Source organism: Scyliorhinus torazame, chromosome 15 (genome assembly GCF_047496885.1).
Source record: "Scyliorhinus torazame isolate Kashiwa2021f chromosome 15, sScyTor2.1, whole genome shotgun sequence".
Taxonomy (NCBI): domain Eukaryota; kingdom Metazoa; phylum Chordata; class Chondrichthyes; order Carcharhiniformes; family Scyliorhinidae; genus Scyliorhinus; species Scyliorhinus torazame.
This window is the reverse complement of record NC_092721.1, coordinates 88006987-88028414: the sequence shown is the minus strand read 5'-3', so window position 1 is coordinate 88028414 and position 21428 is coordinate 88006987. Positions and strand designations below refer to the sequence as shown.

Genomic DNA, 21428 nt, shown 5'->3' with positions numbered 1-21428 from the left:
CACTTCATAGCCTCCTCAGGACTCAACATGGACTCTAATTCCTCCCTTCGCTCCCTCTCCACTTCCGAGGACAACCCTTCCAAAAACTGCATCATGGGCAACCTCTCCTCTGGAGGAGGGCGCCATCTGTACAGACTTTGATAAAACTCTTAATTTGTTGCATTAACCCTCACTGGGGCAGAGGTCAACCTGCCACCCGAGTCCCTTACCTGCGCAATCGCCCGGCGGCCGCCTGCCGCCTCAGCTGGTGCACTAAAAGGTGACTTCTCCCCGTACTCATAAAACATCCCCCTCACGCGTCGCATCTGGCCCACCACCTTAGCCATTGTGAGTAGCTCGAATTCCGTCTGCAACTTCTTCCTACTCGCCAACGCCTTCAGTTTAGGGGCAATCAAGTACTGACGGTCCACCTCTAGGATGGAGATCTCCAGCCTCTGCCGCTCCTGTCCCTGTGTGACTTAAAATAAATATTTCCTCTAATGACCACCTTGAGGGCTTCCCACAACGTAGAAGGGGAGATCACTCTTGTTGAACATAATGTACTCCCCAATGGCGGAGGTCATACGCTCACAGAAACCTTTATCTGCCAACAACCGCAGCGGGCGTAGAGGGACACCCGGCTCAAACACCAAATGTGGAGAATGATTGGAGATATAAATTGCCAAGCACCCCACCCTCTTCACCCGAGGAAGAGACTTTTCCTTCTTGGCCTTTTGGCTAAGATGAACGTGAGGTCAGGTGTAATGCCTGGATCTGGTATGTCTGTCTTGTGCGGACCATGAATTGGATTCAATTTGAATTGGTTTTTGGAGCAGGCAAGGAGCTGGATTAGGGGTTTGTCCCTGTCCACACTCTGAGCTCTGGCTTTGTAACTCTGATAAAATAATTTTTAAAATGTCAAGCAGAGAATACACCTGATGTACATGGGAGAAGAATAAAAAGTCCTTATCCCGTGGATGTAAAAACCTCCACGGATCTGCTCCCCCCCCCCCCATATCTGTTCCTTAAAAGCCACCAAGGCTTTTGGATTAAAAGTCTACGGCCTTGATCGGTTTATTTGAGGATAATCTAAGTGCCCCCCTCGCAAAAGAAAATTAGCTGATATGAGTCCAAGTCTGGAATAAGCCAGTAGTTTGTGAATCAAAGCCATATCATCCCAATTTGGAGCGTAGACATTCACTAGGACCACCAAGGTACCCGCCAAAGACCCACTATCACGTGTCTCCTGTTCGGGTCCGCCATAATCTTTGCAGCTGAAAAAAACCTCTTTTGTTGAATCAGAATTGCAGCCCTCGGGCCCTACCATCAAAACCAGAGTGGGATACCTGCCCCACCCATCCCTTCCTTAACCATGTTTGATCCCTGATCCGCGAATGGGTCTTCTGCAGAAACACCACATCAGCATTCAAGTTCTTTAAATAAGCTTTTTACTGTGCCGTTCAACCCTTTTACAATCTGAGTGACCAGCCGAATCGGAGTCTTTCCACCCCTTCCCATACCCGAGTCAGCCATTTCCACCAAAAGAGATATTCCAACAGCACCTTAGAAAGTTCAAGCGTTGCGCCCACCCAAGATGGCCAAGTCCTCCATGAAAATAAAACAAAGAACAAGGCAAAATCACCATCAGAAAACCCTCCCTGCTCCCCCAACCCCCTCCAAACCTCACTACACCCAAAAAAAACCAGCCAAAATGTGGGAAAACCCCCAAACGCAAAACCCCCCAACAAAACAAACCCTCAGGTCATTGTCTAAAATAATGAGCTGCGGTTACTCCCACATCCACACTCCCGTTAGCTAACTTTTCCAGCTAGCAGGGCAGCCCTCGCCCGGAATAAGTATTTTTAAACAGCCTCAACAACAAGTCCCCCGCCCACATCCAACTTTCATAAACATCTAAAAAGTAACTCACCCATCCCACATCAGAACATTAAAAAATCTGGAGTGCAGAGCTGGCCAAGAAGTGGGCAGGGTTCAACCGGGCCAAGGCGGTTCTCCACGGAAAGGGGGTGAAGTTTGGGCTGTTACAGCCGGCGCGGCTGTGGGTCACGTATCAGGACCGTCACCACTATTTTGATACGCCGGATGAGACGTGGACCTTTATCAAAAATGAGAAGCTGGACTCAAATTAATGGTTTGTAGCATGATATGGGGGATCCTGGGGAGTGGAAGGGGGGGGTTGTCCCCCGTGTTTTCTTGGGGTTGTGTGGGCCTGTGGCCCTGGGCATTAGGGGATTGGGGTGAGGCTGCAGGTAGAAGGAGCTGCGCCACAGGGGGCGGGGTCGGCCCAGGCAGGGAGCATGGGCTTTTTCCCGCGAAAAGGGGGGGCGGGGCCCGAGGCGGGGGACGGTACTGGCTTGGTGTCCACATTGGTTTATATGGGGGGGGGTGGGGGGGGAGACTTTGGCCACCCCACTTTAGTGGGGGGAGGGCTGGACACTTCGAGAGGGAAGCCAATAGGGGGATCGGAGACAGAGGCAGGAGCAGCTGGGGTCAGCAGGAGTCAGCTGACTTACGGGAGTGCAATGGAGGGAGCAGGGGGGTTAAGCAGTTGCTTGGCCGGGGAGGGGGAACTGGGTTGCTGCCGTGCTGACCGAGGGAGAGTTGAAGGTAAGAGGGCGAGTCGGGGCGGGAAGCCTCCGCCTGGGGGGCTGGAGAGTGCGGGAGGCGCAGGCATGTGGCTGGTCTAAAAAAGGAGATGGCTAGTCGGCAGGGGGGGGCGGCTGGTAGTCCCCCTGATCCGGCTGATCACGTGGAACGTGAGGGGCTTGAATGGACCGGTCAAGAGGACCCGGGTGTTTGCGCACTTAAAGTGGCTAAAGGCAGACGTAGCCATGTTACAGGAGACGCACCTGAAGATCGCGGATCAGACCAGGCTGAGGAAGGGATGGGTGGGGTAAGTTTTTCACTCTGGGCTGGACGTGAAAAACAGGGGGGGGGGGGGGGTCGCAATCCTGGTGAGTAAGCGGGTGACATTTGAGGCGATGGGTATTGTGGCGGATAAAGGGGGTCGATATGTGATGGTGAGTGGCAGGCTGCAGGGATCCAGGGTGGTGCTGGTGAATGTGTATGCCACAAACTGGGACGATGCAGGGTCCATGAAGTGGATATTGAGTCAGATCCCAGATGGGGGGAGTGGATTCGTGGAGGTTTGCCAGCCCATGGGCGAGGGAGTTCTCCTTCTTCTCCCATGTGCACAAGGCCTACTCGCGAATAGACTTTTTTGTGGTAAGCAGGGCACTGATCCCGAGGGCGGAATATTCGGCCATTGCGATTTCGGATCACGCCCCGCACTGGGTGGAGCTGGAGTTGGGGGAGGAGAGGGGCCAGCGCCCGTTGTGGCGAATGGATGTGGGACTGCTGGCAGAGGAGGTTTGTGGGCAGGTTCGGGGGTGCATCCAAAGATATGTGGAGGCCAATGATAATGGGGAGGTGTCGGTGAGTGTGGTCTGGGAGGCACTGAAGGCAGTGGTCAGGGGGGAGCTCATTTCAATCAGGGCTCACAGGGAGAGGGAGAGATTGGTTGGGGAGATACTGAGGGTGGATAGGGGACACGCGGAATCCCCCGGAGAGGCTGCTGAGGGAGCACCGGAGCCTCCAAACGGAGTTTGACTTGCTGACCATGGGGAAAGCTGAGACCAAGTGGAGGAGGGTACAGGGAGCAGTGTATGAGTATGGGGAGACAGCGAGTCGGATGTTGGCGCATCAGCTGCAGAGGTGAGAGGCGGCTAGGGAGATTGGGAGAGTCAGAGGTAGAGGGGGGAACACGGTGTGGAGTCCAGCTAAAATAAACAAATAAACGAGGTCTTTAGGTACTTTTACAGCAAGTTGTACAAGTCAGAACCCCCGGAGGGGGGGATGCGGCAGTTCCTGGACCAACTGAGGTTCCCAAGGGTAGAGGAGAGGCAGGTAGAGGGTTTGGGGGCCCCGATCGAGATGGAGGAGCTAGTTAAGGGGTTGGGAAGTATGCAGGCGGGCAAGGCCCCGGGGCCGGATGGGTTCCCGGTTGAGTTCTACAGGAAGTTCTCAGAGCTGTTGGGCCCGTTGTTACTGAGAACCTTTAATGAGGCGAAGGAAAAGGGAATCCTTCCCCCGACGATGTCGCAGGCTTTGATCTCGTTTATCCTCAAGCGGGATAAGGACCCGCTGCAATGTGGCTCTTATAGGCCAATTTCTGTGCAGCTATTACTGGGCAGCGAATGTGTCTATGATTTGGTAGTGGGTAATGGAGGGAGAGGGGGCGGCATGGAAAAGGTTAGAGGCGGCGTCCTGTATAGCTATTAGCCTGGGGGCACTGGGGACGGCACCGTTGCCGCTTCCGCTGCCGCGGAATACCACAAACCCGGTGGTGGCGGCGACATTGAGGATTTGGGGGCAGTGGAGGCGGCATAGGGGGGAGGGAGGTAGAGGCCTCAGTCTGGGCTCCGATACGGGATAACCATAGATTCGTTCCAGGTAGGATAGATGGTGGGTTCCTAATATGGCACCGGGCGGGAATTAAAAGGATGGGGGATCTATTCATCGATGGGACTTTTGCCAGTCTGAGGGCGCTGGAGGAGGAATTTGGGTTACCTCTGGGAAATGCCTTTAGGTATATGCAGGTTTGGGCGTTCGTGAGAAAGCAGGTAGGGGAATTCCCACTGCTGCCTGCCCGGAGGATACAGGACAGGGTGGTTTTGGGCGTGTGGGTCAGGGAGGGTAAGACATCAGAGATATACCAGGAGCTGCAGGAGGCAGAGGAAGCCTCGGTGGAGGTGCTGAAGGGCAAGAGGGAGGAGGAGCTGGGTGAGGAGCTGAATGAGGGACTGTGGGCTGACACCCTAGGCAGGGTCAATTCCTCCTCATCTTGCGCCAGGCTCAGCCTGATCCAGTTTAAAGTGGTGCACAGGGCGCATATGACAGGGGCGAGGATGAGTAAGTTTTTTGGGGTGGAGGACAGGTGTGTGAGGTGTTCGGGGCCCAGCAAACCGCTCCCATATGTATTGGACATGCCCGGCGCTTACGGAATTTTGGAAGGGCTTCGCAAAGGCTATGTCCAAGATCTTGGATACTCAGGTAAAACCGAGCTGGGGGATAGCGATATTTGGGTTATCGGACGATCTGGGAGTGCAGGAGTCGAAAGAGGCCAGAGTTCTTGCCTTTGCCTCCTTGGTAGCCCAGAGAAGGCTCTTGTTAATGTGGAGGGACGCGAAGCCCCCAAGCGCAGAGGCTTAGGTCAACGACATGGCTGGGTTTCTTAGGTTGGAGAAGATAATGTTTGCCTTGCGAGAGTCCTTGCAGGGGTTCTCTGGGCGGTGGCAACCGTTCCTTGGCTTTCTCACGGAACGTTAGGTGGAGGTCAGCAGCAGCAACCCGGGGGGGGGGGCTGATTTCTTTTTCTTTTTGGAAGGGGCGCATGACCCATTTTGCTTTGAGATGGGTGTTAAATTGTTAATCGTTTGTAGGGTTAAGTTGTTTTGTTTTGTTGGCATATTGCCCTGTGTTCTTTGTATTATTTTCATTTTTGGAGTGTTTGGTAAAACGTATTGAAAAACCTTGAATAAAAATATTTTAAAATAAAAGAACATTATAAAAGAAATACTGGAACAAGAAACTCCAGCAAATTCCCATAACACATGTCCTCCCCAAAAACAAGACCCCATACGAATAACAGCTAACTCACCCCCAGCCCATGATTCATCACAAAAAGCATCAGCCTCTTCTGTTGTATCAAAATAATAAGAGTAGTTTTCAAGTCAAAAGTCACTCGGAGACGTGCAGGGTATACCACCACAAACTGCATTTCACTCTTGTATAACGCAGCCTTGGCAAATGCCGCCCACCTTTAAGCCAGCTCCACTCCCACATCCTGATAGAGCCTGATGGCATGGCCCTCCCATTTGCAGTCCCGATGTTCCTTCGACTACCTCAGGACTCATTCCTTTTCCTGGTAACCGTGGAACCCGATTATGATTGCATATGGTGATTCGCCTGAACGGGGCTTCTGCCGGAATGACCGGCGGGCTTGATCCAGTTGGGGAACGGACGACGCTCCATCCTCCTCACCATCTTTGACGTATGTTCAGTCGGATTTAGGCCCTCTAACTCCCTCCAGCAGCTCCATGATCCTAAGGTTCTGCCTCCTGGAGTGATTCTCCAAATCATCCACCTTGCACAGTGTTTTGTTAACACTGGCCAGCATTGCCATCTCAGCCTCTAGTGGGAAAATCTGGTCACTCTGGTCCAAAAGAGCCGCCTCCACTCCCTGAACTACTGCAGCATGCACCTTTACCAGCTCCGAACGAACTATGGGTATCTTCGGAGGCAGCCTTCCGCTGTTTCTTGGATTCTGCTGCCAAGATGCCTCTAAGCATCTCAATCATCAACGAAGTGACTCGAGTCATGGCAGCAGCCTCTGTTATTTTCGACAGATGAGTCTTGAAATACTTTCAAATCGGACGACAATTCTTTATTTGCTGGCTTCTTGGCTCTAGACTGTGTGGGCATTTTTCTCATGTGGGACCCTCATCCCATCGAATTATTCAAGTTTTACCCCAAACACCCCCCAGAAACTGAGCCAAAAGGGGCAAAAACAAATCCCTAGGCAAGAGCCACCTTGTGTGCGACTATTCACTACATGCCACCACCAAAGTCCCTGAAAACTATTCTTAACAACTTCAATATTCACCATCGGCAGCACCTTCCACTCTCTCTGATCCAGCCGGTAATAACATATTAAATTCTTTGATCTACCATATGACCATGGACAATGTGTCAATCAGCCCAGCCACATTCTTGATTGGTTAGTTAACCACCTAGATCTTCTTACTTCCAATTTTAATTGCTCAATTCTGACCAAGTAAATTAGTTGACGGAGATGGCCAGGGATAGGTTTTAGTGCTCCTTGATCAATCTGTTGTTCTTACTCTTCACGTCTGATGGTGTTGTGTAACAAATTGTTTTGTATGATCCTTCAGCAAGGATCATAGAGCATTAGCATTAGAGCAAGATTAAACATGGCTGCCATTCTATTATTTCATGATTTAAAATTTTTACTTTCAATGCAGCACATTTATCAGTAGCAGTGTCTCACTACATTTACAAATACAGGTTAGATTTAATGATATAATTTCCGGTTACATTTCAAGTCGTACATTTTCTGGTACATGTGGCCCAAAGGATTTTGCACAAGTTCCCACCTCTCAGAGTACTCTAGCAGGAGGGCTTTGAACTGTGGACTTTCTGCATTGGGCCTTTGGAGCAGCTATCCCAAGTTTTAATACATCTCTCAGCACGTAGCCCTTGGAATATGCCTGTCTGCAACATTCATACGTGGACAGTTCCTTGCACTGCAAGATCAGGCTTCAGGCAGGCCAAAGAATGGTTTTCTTGGAGGGAGTTAGCAGCATAGAGGCCAGTTCGATGGAGTACAGTTTTGTCAGAGTACTTAACTCAGGAATTTGATGAGTGGTGGAATTCTAAGTGATTTAAGGGCTCTACTTTCTAAAATCCAGTCAAGTTTTGCATTTAACTTTAACATTAGCATGTGATTTATTTTAGTGTTAGTCAATGGTAGGTAAACAAGCTGGCGACCAGTGGAAGCTACATAATTAATCAGGTGACTAGTTACAACTGGTTACCTGGTCAGCTGGGTCTGACTTGGCTAGTATAAAAACAGGAGGTTTTCGCAAATGCACAGAGTAAGTGGCATGGAGGCCAGCTCAGTGGAGTATAGCCTTGACAGAGTACTTGACTTGACAATCGAGTAAGAGATTTAGGAAGATGGTGCTGATCTGGTCTTTTAAAAGACAAAGAGCAGTCTGAGAGAGGGAGCAAGAGACCAGAGATAGAGAGCATTACATTGCTGAATGGGTAGATAATGGTTTTGAATTTTACAGTTAGGAGAAATAATAAATTCTTTACCCGTCAGTCTGGCCTCAATAAAACTCAAGATGGATTTGTAGGCATAGCATTAGTTATTTTTATTCGACTTGCAAGTCTGACTCGTTTCACAAAAACCCAGAACGCAAGCTGTCTCCTGGGTCTCCAGAATCGAGTGATTCTGTAGAACAAAGAAATCTCTACCAACACATTCAAATGGCATCAAGTTTCACATACACAATTCCCATAGGTCATCCTATACCCCTCCTGACCTGGCCATACATCCTAATTGGCTCACTTCTCATCCCTTCCCCTGGCCTCTTATTACCCAGCATCCTTTTCTCCTCATACTCTAAACACCCCATCCCCCCCTCCTTTGCCATGCTCTCTGAAATCTTTTGTCTGTGAACTAACATGAATTAGACCAGCCTATAATCTACATTACAGTAACTAATATCTTTAAAGTAACTATTTTATATCACCTTCGTCATTCCCTCCTTTTATCATTGCATGATAACCTAGCTATTCAATCCATAGCTACGGCCCCTCATTTAAAAAGATTTGTCGCTGCATTTCCAATTCCTGTTGTAGCCCCCCCCCCCCCCCCCTCATCCGCTGCACCCTCGTGAATCCTAACAGCCAAGATTCTACGGGCGTCTATCTGTTCCAGTGCACCCCGCATTCTACCCATCACGCATTTAACGATGGCCAGGCCCACTGCTAAATACATGGCCATATTTATCAACCAGTCCTTCCAACCTCCAAATCCCAGGCTTCCATCACAATCAGTATATCGGTTGCGTAGGGATCCCCCAGTAGCCCAGTTTATCCAGTTTTGGAATGCCTATTCGGGCCTCCTAGCAATGCGGAAAGCCCTAGTCCCAACAGTGATATGAGAGACATTCGCCCAGCCACAAAGGAGCTGGAGGCCGGTGTTCAATGGAACGCAGGTGGTGTTGTAACAGACGCAGTGGCCGGATGCCTGAGTGATAAGACACCTCTTGTCCGTTCAGGTGGGGAACAGACATGTTATATTCGTTTCCACCTCTACCAGCAAACAGCCGTACACGTCACTGCTGAAACAATTCTCGTACGACCGGGAGTCTCTATTGGGAGTGAAGTGGCTAGGTATGTATGCCCTCCACCGTTGCAGCCTATCATACTGTGAGTGGAAATTATCCCGAGGAAGGGGAAGGCAAATAGCCGGTGGTGCTGAACCCGGATCGTAAGGAATAGTGACTTGCTCGGACGGTGGCCCGGAACGCTGGCAATGAACCACCGTTTGGGTGGTGCCCTAAAGCGGTGAAACAGAAAATAACCTAGACACCGATGCGGGGTTCGGGTAGCAGACAACCCATCCCTGGCCATACAAGCGGTGGTAAATCTGGTAGAAGAGATTCATACTACCCGGGTTTTCCTCAGTCTGGACCCTAAATGAATTAAATGTATCTCCTGATAACCTACGTTCTAGTTGTACTCCCCTCCTTGCACGCCCCGTCCTCTCTCTAGTTCCCCTCTCTCTCTCACAACCTCTTCCTACCCTCTCCTGACGGTCTGATTTTACAGTTATGGCACCAATCTTAACACATCCAAAATCAAATTTACATGTACTCCAAAAACAAGGCAATGTCCATGTAATGTTCCCTTCCCATCGCCGGGACTGGTGCAATTGCTTCATGAGTCCTACATTGTCCGTTAATTTGATGACCTTCCATGAGTCGATACCATGCCCTCGTATATGGGGGCATTGAAGAACATCACCTTTGCATAAACAAAGTGTCCTTGTAGTTTGGTTGGGGTTACAAATGTAGATAATATTTCCCTTTTCCATGTCCGTCGCCGATGTCACTCCAAGCGAGGTGAGGACGAAGATCACACAGGCGGTGCGTAGCCACCCCATCATGCTCCACACCTGTAAAATAGCGCTGGGGAAGGGAGGCATGTTAATCTGTCCAAGAAAATGAGGCCCGTTATCAGAACTCAACTGAGCTGGTATGCCGTACTGGGGAATGATTTCCCGCCTCAGAACCTTAACCACAGTAGCAGCTTTATTATCGGTAGTCGGATACACCTCGCCCATCTGCTGAACACATCCACAATAACCAAAACATATTTATAACATTGACACCCTTCTAACTCAATGTAATCCATTTGGAGCGTCTCAAAGGGACCACTGGGCAACCGGGTTTGCCCCATACCACAAGGGATACCTTTGCTGGTGTTATATTGCTGACAGATTAAACACCGATTACGGATACGCTGGGCCAACCCCTGCATTTTAGGATGCCACCAAGTGTCCAGCAACAAATCACTAGTCCTCCGAGCCCCACAATGAGTTGCAAAATGTACACATTCAACGACCCATAAAGCCAGTACATCAGACATACAAGTCTGATGTGCTGGCGTGGTCCATAAAGAGGAAACAGAATCATATGTACAACCTAACCGTTTCCACATTTGTTTATCACTCTTAGGAGCGTCCTCCTGTAACCTTAAGACGTCTTGGATGGTTGGCATTGGCTTGTCAGAAGCAGACATATTTATAGTAGATCGTTTAGTCTGACTTAACATTTTAGGCACCATCATTTGCTGAATTTGCGCGGCTGTCCGCGCTGCACAATCTTCTTGTTCATTACCAACGTCAACTGGGGTCTTACCGTTTGTATGGGCAGCGCATTTAATGACGGAAATCTGCGCGGGCATCCTATCACGAGGGCCTGTAGTAGGTCATTAACTAAACCCCGGTGGGATATTTCCGTGCTGGCCGAGGTAAGGAATCCCCTATTCTTCCAGAGCTGTGGGTTGGCTGAAGTCGACTGTTAATCGTTTCAGGAATCTCAAAATATTTTATGGAAGTGCCGCCTGGCATGACTTGAAGTGTGTACTCTGTTGGATCTGAATGATCCACTACCCTCTTTACCATAGGCCCCAGATCCTTGGCATGGCACTGGTCGTGGACCTGACGTGTAATATGAGGGCTTACCGAAGCTGACTGTGGCCATAAATGTGGTGGTATTGTAACAAAATCGGCTGTACCTTCTTTTCCTGTGACTGTGGCTGTAATCTTGACTGGCCATTCGGTCCCAATTAACGACCGGTATTTGTCCTCCAACACCCTGTTTTGTCCGGTTCTGTCATAGGCCAGGATAACGTGATGCAGCGAATGTTCAATGTCTAACGTCCACCACTGGGGAGTGATAGAAATATAGCACTGTTGTCTCATCCTCCATGATTGAACCGTTACCCCTTCGTCTCTGCACTCTAGCTGTAGCTGGAAGATACACAGTAAATCTCGGGCCAACAAGTTACAGTCCAATCCAGTAGTCACTACAAACTGATGATCCGCAGACTTATTCTCGTAAGTGACTGTCACAGGTTCAGAAACAGGATACTCACACACCTGTCCTTGGAACCCCGACAAATGCTGGGAGTGGTCGGATAGTGGTAGTCGAAGTTCTGATTGCACCGAAGGCATGGCTGCTCCAGTGTCGATTACAAATGGGTAATGTTGATCTCCCGTCTGCAGAGAGATAATAGGTTCCCTGTCCGATTGGAGAGTCCTTAAGACTAAATTAGCTAGTCAATCTTGTGTTGGGAAAGGGTTTGCCTGGGAGAAGTTGGTGTACCTCGTCTGTCCTCCCCTTGGTGGGTCCCCCTCCTTTTGGGTCGGGTAGTCTCCTTCTGCTGCCCGTCTTTAGAAGGAGCATTCCTGATGCCAGTGATCTGTACGGCCACAATTGAAACATGCATTGTTCCTTCTATATATGCCGCTGGTTGGGGTCTCAGATCATCCTTTTTCATTACATACTCAGTCTTAATCTTTGTAACTGGCCTTCCTTCCTAGCCTACACCCTCCTTCCAATAAAATCTGACTGCCCGGGCCATCTGGGAAGGGCCGTTCTCTGTTCAATTCATGTTATTTCATTTCACGGTAGTAGCCACGGAAGGTGGTAGGCAATGCATTAACATAGCACAATATTGAGGGGAATTCTGACTATTTTGATATGGCAAGTCGCCTGACTGCCCATGGTAGATTTCATTAAAACGTTCCAGAAATTCCTCTGGCTCTTCAGTCTTTTTAGGTTTGAGATCTAAGATAGCAGAAATGTTTATGGGCTTTTGAAATGTGTTATTCAACGCATTCAGGATTTGTGTCCGTCTATCATCGTCCAACGCATGGGCTTGCTGGAGTGCGGCGTGGCTAGCATAATTCAAGTGATTGAGATGATTGCTGTACTCTGCTACGGTTAAAACCTGTTGGACTAGGGCCCAGAGGTCCCTAGAATCAGCTTGATAAACTGAGATGGTAGTTCTCAGATGATCCACGAAAGCAGCAGGAGATTTCTTCCTGGGATTGCAGCCATAATAGCCATCATCTCACTGGGTCTCCATGGGAAATAAACGTCTATCGTGGGCTGGGCCGCCGCCGTCACAGCGTCAGGGTTTGGTATTTTCCTACTCAGCAACTGTCTCACTAGGGGGCGCTCTAGCTGATTCCTCTGGCTCTTCCAAGACTTCAATGTCCTTCCCTGTCACTAGAGGGAGCTCCAGCTCCTCAGAACCATCCCTATCCTCTTCCTTTGCTCTCGTACTTTTTTGTCCTACTATATCGGTCTGAAGGGATTTAGGTGGTATTCGTGATAGGATCAGGCCCTTCTCTCGCTGTCCGAGATCGGGTCCTAGAGCTAACTGGGCTTGCGGAACAGAGCTCCCCTTCTCTCGCAGACAGTGAAGATGGTAAAATAGGACCCACGCTATCAACCGAAGGGGCTGGAGAGGCTGGCATGATTTGAATCTGGGGAGCAGTGACTGGATATAAATTATGATACCCTGGTGGTTCTGGAATTAGTGCAGACAATGCTACCGGTGCAGTCGGTCCAATTCTCTAGTTCATCCTCTGTCTCTGTCAATGCAAGGCCAGCCATTGAACTACGTAGCCCATTGTTTTGTTTTGTTTCCACCCTCTCTTTACTTGCGCGTTTTTTTGAATGCACACTCCTTTTTCAAGATCTCTAGCGTTTTCTGGTTTCCCCCTTCACTAATTGGAATCCCCATTTTAAGGGCATTTTCTTGCCAACTTAATAACATGATCTTATCCCTCTCATGTTGACAATATTGTCTCCATAATCTAATTAACTCTTTAGCTTTCATACTTTGGCTCTCTTTTAAAAATTTTTTTTTTTTTTTTGCCTATTTATAACCAATGGCAATTTTTGCTACTTGCCAAAATTATTGAAAAGGTTTTAACAGTGTTCTTTTAAAACTTAAAATGTTTAAAAATTCAAATTGAATTACTGCAAACTGCAAGCTTAGCTCTGATCTCAACTCAGAACTAAATTTACGATTTGCTTAACACAAACTTGTATAACTTTTACAACTTAATTAATTCTTTATCTTAGCAATTTTTCTTTTAACAAGTTTTTCTTACATTCACAAACATGTTGGCTGCTATCAATGAGGGAGCAGTTAGTGCGGTGATGTATACTGGAGCAAAGTCAACTGTCATCTCCAGATTTTTAAAAATGGTGTCAGTGTGTTTCTTTAAGTTTCTATTAATTCACAAATAAAATGAGCTAAACATTATTTCAAGTAATTAAAACTTAAGATTCTGGCAATTTCAATCAATTGCTTGCGAAAATAATAAACTTTTTTCAAAGAGGTGGAGAAACCCACTGGTTTCCTTTAATTAATTCAAAACGTAACTTTGCTGGAGTTTCACTGACTCGAAAGAAAGGTATCCAATTACACCACAAGCTGCCTGTTATCTCAAGCTGCTGTTAACCCTTTGAGAGACTTCTGCTTTAACTAACATGCAGCATCCAGTTTGTTTTAAAATTTATTGTTTCTCGCCACTACAGTCCAAGGATACAATTGTAGCTTAATCAACTATAGATTTAAAAACACGCATTTAACTAAACCCTCTTCCTGAGGTCCCATTAGTTCTCCAAAAACACTCACACATGGAATTAAACCATCTTTTTTGATGTCCCATTAATTCCAAAACTAACCCAAAACCGAATCATAACTCACACATGGAATTAAACCATCTTTTTTGATGTCCCATTAATTCCAAATCCTAACCCAAAACCGAATCATCAATTATGAAATCCCATCAGTTAAATTTCTAATCCCCAGACTGACCTTTGATTTCGTCGAGACGATTTTTCAATACCAACCGCGAGTGACCAGACTAATCAGACCATAAGAAAAGGGGAAAAATCAATGCGCGGTCATTTTCCAGCTATACATTGTGGGCCCTTTTCCACTCTCCTTGTCCAAAATCAGTCTAATTCTGATTTCGCGGTTGGTCAGAACCGTCTTGAGAAATCCCGGGTTTCCGGCACCAAATGAGAAATAATAAATTCTTTACCCGTCAGTCTGGCCTCAATAAAACTCGAGATGGATTTGTAGGCATAGCATTCGTTATTTTTATTTGACTTGCAAGTCTGACTCGTTTCACAAAAACCCAGAACGCTAGCTGCCTCCTGGGTCTCCAGAATCGAGTGATTCGGTAGAACAAAGAAATCTCTACCAACACATTCAAATGGCATCAAGTTTCGCATAGGTCATCCTATACCCCTCCTGACCTGGCCATACATCCTAATTGGCTCACTTCTCATCCCTTCCCCTGGCCTCTTATTACCCAGCATCCTTTTCTCCTCATACTCTAAACACCGCCCCCCCCCCCCCCCCCCTCCTTTGCCATGCTCTCTGAAATCCTTTGTCTGTGAACTAACATGAATTAGACCGGCCTATATCTACATTACAGTAACTAATATCTTTAAAGTAACTATTTTATATCACATTCGTCAAATGGGTAGATAATGGTTTTGAATTTTACGGTTTCTTTTCAAAATTAGGCCAGGACTGGGGAGATATAGCACTGTGTTAAATTTATAGCTGAAGTGGTTAAACTACTTAATATAACCACAAATGCAATTGCAAGGGGCAGTACGGCGGCGCAGTGGTTAGCACTGTCGCCTCACGGCGCCGAGGTCCTAGGGCTGATCCCAGCTCTGGGTCACGGTCTGCATGGAGTTTGCACTTTCTCCCCGTGTTTGCGTGGGTTTCGCCCCCACAACCCAAAGATGTGCAGGGTAGGTGGATTTGCCACGCTAAATTGCCCCTTAATTGGAAAAAATGATTGGGCACTCTAAATTTTTTAAAAAGGCAAATGCAATTGCAAATTTTATTTCAAAACTTGAACCCTAATTAGTTAAACAAAATACAATAATGCTGACAGGGCAAGTGATGTATTGCAGCTGTAGCACGTGGGTCTGGTGAACATCGATGTAATCGACAACAACCGTAGCTGTGGTAAATATCTGCAGCTCCAGGAAGCTCAGCTCAAAGTTGGTGGGCTGGAATATATGTTTGGGACACTGCGATCCATCAGGGAGGGAAAATGATATCTGTGCACTGCACCAGGAGGCAGCCACACCCCTTAGTTAAATACTTCAGATTTGGTTTGTGATCAGGGACAGGAGAATGTGATGATGAGTGATATGGAGATCCAGAGTGTAATACTGGAGGAATCTCAGCCCTTGCATTTTCCCAACAGGTATGAGACTCTTCCAGCCTGGATGCATGAGCAGGGATGGCAGGGAGAATGAGCAACCTGACCACGGAATTCCTGGGCACTGTCAAATTTGGGATTAAATTGTTCCTTGAAAAATATTGATCCACTAACCAAAAAGTGGTTCAATAATCCCAAACCACAGGCCTTTGCTCTTCACCTAGGTTTGTCAACAAGTAACTATAAAAGAAAACTCCACTCCAGACAACATGACACTAAAAGAAATTAAGTGTAATTGCTGTAATTTCCCTGTTTCCCCCCCACCACCACCTAAACCAAGGAGGAACACTTTCTATCGGTGCCTTTGGGCAAGATGTAGCTAAGTGATGCACAAGATTAGTGGTACAAAGCTTCCACCAAATGTTTGATGATGTAAATACAGCATCACATTACTGGCAATGGCGCCGACCTGACAGCACCTGTGATGCACGAAAACAGGATATTCCAGAGATTGGGATTTATATCTCCAGTCGTTTGGCTTGATGAAGACTGAATCATTCAATGTTGCACAATTTTCTGTTCCTATAATGATGAATGGTATTTGAAATTGCACTTGCCTGACATTTCTATTCAAAAGACCAATTGTTTCTTTTGCGAGAAGAGCCTATTCAACAAGAATTTTTTTTTCTTGCGGTTCTGATCTTGAGAATTTTATAATTCACTTACTTGCCTTCATGTCGAAAGTATCTATACGGTCAGATGAAATCTGTTATGATCTGAAACCAAACCCCAACGTTTTTGGTACGATCCAGGCTAGGGACTAGTAACTCCCGTTTAAAGTAGACAAAGTTTGAGATTCTCTTGCTAATGGAATAAAGCCACAAGAAATGGTGGTTAACACTGTTGCCTCACAGCTCCAGGGTCCTGGGTTCAATTCAGACCTCAGCTGACTGCCAGTGTGGAGTTTGCACGTTCTCCCTGTATTTGCGTAAGTTTCCTCTGGGTGCTCCGGTTTCCTCCCACAGTCCAAAGGTGTGCAGGTTAGGTGGATGGGCCATGGGGATGGGGTGGGGGCGTGGGCCTAAGTAGGGTGCTCATCCCAAGGGTCAGTGCAGACTCAATGGGCTGAATGGCCTCCTTCGGCACTGTAGGGATCCTATGAAATGAAAAGCCAATTGGAGTGTGTTTAACTTGGTTACTAAATTGACCTCCATTGCTCAAGTGGGTTATTTATTCCTCCCCACTACTTGTTCAGCTACATTCACATTGAAGTAGGCTGTATTGAAGTAGGCTCTAAAAGGCAGCATTACAAACATCTTGAACACAGCCTTCCATTGATGCATTAGTTGTGTGTAAAATGCAGAGAAGTACTGCTTTTATGTTCTAGTATTCCAATTGAAAGCTTCTATCATTGACCATTCCAGATATGACACAATAGAAAGGTATCTCAGATGTCAGCAAAACCAATTTTTTAAAACCCACACAATTCAAAGCCTTCCACTGCCTTTCAAAAGACAGTCAACATTTCAATCAATTCAGAGCTTACCAACCTTTACAGATGCACCATAGAAAGCATCCTATCTGGCTACATCACAGCCTGGTATGGCAACTGCTCGGCTCAACCGCGAGAAATTTCAGAGAGTCATGAACACAGCCCAGACCATCACACGAACCTGCCTCCCCATCCATTGACTACATCTACACCTCCCGCTGCCTGGGGAAAGTGGGCAGCATAATCAAAGACCCCTCCCATCCAGCTTACTCACTCTTCCAACTTCTTCCATTGGGCAGGAGATATAAAAGTAAACAGCTTCTTCCCCACTGTTACCAGATTCCTAAATGACCCTCTTATGGGCTGACCTCATTAACACTACATGCTTCACCCGTTGCCGGTGTTATCTAGTTACATTGTGGTCCTTGTGTTGTTCTATTATGTATTTTCTTTTATTTCCTTTTCTTTTCATGTACTTAATGATCTGTTGAGCTGCTCGCAGTAAAATACTTTTCACTGTACCTCGGTACACGTGACAATAAATAAATTCAAATGATACACTAACATAACCTTGTGAAGACGTCATTGAAACTACTCCAGCTCTTTACTTGTGAGAAAACCAAGACATTTCAACACAACTTTATTATTCTATGTCATCCTTACTGCTTTTCAGACTATGTACCCAGATACATCAACTTTAAGCGAGTTGATCTTCGACCAATGACTGAGTAGATAAACCTGTCCTGCTCTGCGTCCATGCCACACAAACCGAGATCACTCCTTGCTTCATTGCTGCTTTCATCTGAATTAAGCTCATCTCAACCAGACCAACAAAATGGACACAATGAGTTCTCAAGCGGAGGAGGAGGTGTGGACAAAAAGTTACCCAAATAAAGTAAAGGCAAGAACCAATATCCCCGTCCCCCCTCCACTCCCCGTCCCCCCTCCACTCCCCGTCCCCCCTCCACTCCCCGTCCCCCCTCCACTCCCCGTACCCTCCTCACCAACCCCTCCACTCCCCGTCCTCCCCCTCTCTCTCCTCCTCCCCTCACCCTCCCTCCATCTCCTCCCTCCACATCCCCGGTTCCCCTCATCGCCTCCCCTCTCCTCATCCCTCGGTCCTTCCTGTCACTCCCTCCATCGACTCATCCACAATGTGTCCTCCCATCTCCCCATTCTTCCCTTCCCATCTGTCCTCTTCCTCCCCTCTTTCTTCCTCTACGTCCTCCGTCTTCTTCCTCCTCCTCTTTCCTACTCCCTTCCTCAATCCTATGCCTCACTTCCGTGCCTACATCCTTACCTCTCCCTACCTCCTGCCTTTCTCCCAACATATGCCTCCCTCCTTCCTCACTTGCTGCTTCTTCCTTTCCCTAAATCGCTGCATCCTCCCCCTCCATTCCTCACTGCATCCTCCGCCTCTCTCCATCTTCTTCCTCAGCCTCTCCCTCGACCTGTTATCTGCCACTCCCTCCCCTGCCTCATATCCAGCTCCACTCCCTTGACCTTCCCCTCCAGTCCTCTTCGTCTTCTCCCTTCCCTCCCTCCTTCTGTCTCCCCTCCCTCTTCCTTCCCTCCACACCCTCTTAGCCTCTCTTTGCACCCTCCCTCCACCTGTACACCTCATTCTTTCCTCCTATCACCCTCCCCTCTCCCACCTTTTCCTCCTGATCCTCCCTTCTCTTCCCCATCCAATCTTCCTCATCCACTCTTCTTCTCTTCCACCCCGCCTCCTCCTCCCCACTCCTCCTACATCCCTCCATTCTCACTGTCCCTTCTCCCGTCCAGCATGCCTCCTTCCTCACCTGTTGAGTTTTCCCCACCCTAGCTCACTGCAGCCTCCCCTATATTCTTCACTACATTACCCCTACTTCCACCCACTTCCTCCTTCCCTCATGCTCCCTCGACCTCCTCCTCCAGTCCTCTCGACGTCGCCCCTCCCTCATCTTTCCCTCCACACCCACTCCACCACCCTCCCCAATCTATCCTCCTCCTTTCACTCACACCTCCTCCACCCCTTCTTCTCCTCCTCCTCTTCCTCCCCTCCACCTCCCTGTCCTCCGTCCCCTATTCTGCTCCCCGTCCCCCACCACTTGCTCGTCTTCCCATCTCCAATCCTCTCCCCCTCCCGTCTCCTCCTCCCCCTCCAACCCTCCTCCACTCGCCCCCCCTCCCTCCTCCTCTCTCCCCTCCCTCCTCCTCTCGCCCCCCCTCCCTCCTCCTCTCGCCCCCCCCCTCCTCTCGCACCCTTCCTCCTCCTCTTGCCCCCCTCCCGCCTCTCCCACCTTCCTTCGCCCCCTCTCGCCCCCCCCACCTCTTTCGCCCCCCCGCCTCTTTTGACCCCCCTCCTCTTTCGCCCTCCTCCCTCCTCTTTCGACCCCCCTCCCCCCTCTTTCGACCCCCCTCCCCCCTCTTTCGACCCCCCTCCCCCCTCTTTCGACCCCCCTCCCCCCTCTTTCGACCCCCCTCCCCCTCTTTCGACCCCCCTCCCCCTCTTTCGACCCCCCTCCCCCTCTTTCGACCCCCCTCCCCCCTCTTTCGACCCCCCTCCCCCCTCTTTCGACCCCCCTCCCCCCTCTTTCGACCCCCCTCCCCCCTCTTTCGACCCCCCTCCCCCCTCTTTCGACCCCCCTCCCCCCTCTTTCGACCCCCCTCCCCCCTCTTTCGACCCCCCTCCCCCCTCTTTCGACCCCCCTCCCTCCTCTTTCGACCCCCCTCCCTCCTCTTTCGACCCCCCTCCCTCCTCTTTCGACCCCCCTCCCTCCTCTTTCGACCCCCCTCCCTCCTCTTTCGACCCCCCTCCCTCCTCTTTCGACCCCCCTCCCTCCTCTTTCGACCCCCCTCCCTCCTCTTTCGACCCCCCTCCCTCCTCTTTCGACCCCCCTCCCTCCTCTTTCGACCCCCCTCCCTCCTCTCTTCGACCCCCCTCCCTCCTCTTTCGACCCCCCTCCCTCCTCTTTCGACCCCCCTCCCTCCTCTTTCGACCCCCCTCCCTCCTCTTTCGACCCCCCTCCCTCCTCTTTCGACCCCCCTCCCTCCTCTTTCGACCCCCCTCCCTCCTCTTTCGACCCCCCTCCCTCCTCTTTCGACCCCCCTCCCTCCTCTTTCGACCCCCCTCCCTCCTCTTTCGACCCCCCTCCCTCCTCTTTCGACCCCCCTCCCTCCTCTTTCGCCCCCCCATCCTCTCTCTCCCCCCCCATCCTCCCTCTCCCCCCCCATCCTCTCTCCCCCCCATCCTCTCTCTCCCCCCATCCTCTCTCTCCCCCCCATCCTCTCTCCCCCCCCATCCTCTCTCTCCCCCCCCCATCCTCTCTCTCCCCCCCATCCTCTCTCTCCCCCCCCCATCCTCTCTCTCTCCCCCCCATCCTCTCTCTCTCCCCCCATCCTCTCTCCCCCCCCATCCTCTCTCTCCCCCCCCCCATCCTCTCATCCTCTCTCTCCCCCCCCCCCATCCTCTCTCCCCCCCCATCCTCTCTCTCCCCCCCCCATCCTCTCTCTCCCCCCCCATCCTCTCATCCTCTCTCTCCCCCCCCCATCCTCTCATCCTCTCTCTCCCCCCCCCCATCCTCTCTCTCCCCCCCCCCATCCTCTCTCTCCCCCCCCCCCCATCCTCTCTCTCCCCCCCCATCCTCTCTCCCCCCCCCCCATCCTCTCTCCCCCCCCCCCATCCTCTCTCCCCCCCCCCATCCTCTCTCTCCCCCCCCCCATCCTCTCATCCTCTCTCTCCCCCCCCCATCCTCTCTCTCCCCCCCCCCATCCTCTCATCCTCTCTCTCCCCCCCATCCTCTCATCCTCTCTCTCCCCCCCCCATCCTCTCTCTCCCCCCCCATCCTCTCTCTCCCCCCCCATCCTCTCTCTCCCCCCCCATATCCTCTCTCTCCCCCCCCCCATCCTCTCCCCCCCCCCCCATCCTCTCCCCCCCCCCCCATCCTCTCCCCCCCCCATCCCATCCTCTCTCTCCCCCCCCCCCCATCCTCTCCCTCTCCCCCCCCCCCCCCCATCCTCTCCCTCTCCCTGTTTTTTCTCTCCGAAGCCCCTCCCGGGCTCTCACCTGCTGACGGATCCAACGCTGGGCGGCCTCGAGTCGGAGCCGCTGCCCTGGAATGACCGCCTGGATCCAATACTGTCGTAACTGGTGCTTTTCTCCATGACCGGTGGGGAGCTGGTTTCCGAGGTGACTGAGGAAAGTTTCCCGGCTCAGGGAGAGCGGCGGTCACCCATCACTACCCAGCCTCCACCGCGAGGTAAACAAACCCTGCCCGCCTGAGAAACCGCCGGGGGCGCTGCCGGGTCCTCCAGCGGGCCGAGACCACCAGGGGGCGCCGCCGGGTCCATCAGTGGGGCCGCCGGGTCCTCCAGGGGTCGGTGCCGTGTCCTCCAGGGGGCCGGGTCCTCCAGGGGGCGTCGCTGGGTCATCCAGGGGGGCCGCCGGGTCCTCCAGGGGGCCGAGGCCACCAGGGGGCGCCGCCGGGTCCATCAGTGGTGCCGCCGGGTCCTCCAGGGGTCGGTGCCGTGTCCTCCAGGGGGCCGGGTCCTCCAGGGGGCGTCGCTGGGTCCTCCAGGGGG

At 50.4% G+C, this 21428-nt stretch overlaps 1 protein-coding gene across 2 annotated transcripts in view; it reads right to left on the bottom strand.

Annotated features, from left to right (window-relative positions):
- Positions 1–21132, bottom strand: part of mtmr2 (myotubularin related protein 2) — a 148200-nt gene extending 127068 nt beyond the window's left edge. The window contains exon 1 of one of the 2 annotated variants that reach the window (XM_072476391.1): positions 20914–21132. In XM_072476391.1, the coding sequence (XP_072332492.1) occupies positions 20914–21011 (98 nt within the window). In that variant the 5' untranslated portion in view covers positions 21012–21132. The remainder of the gene's footprint in view (positions 1–20913) is intronic. The other variant, XM_072476390.1, reaches the window with a different exon arrangement.
- Between the last annotated feature and the right edge of the window lie 296 nt (positions 21133–21428).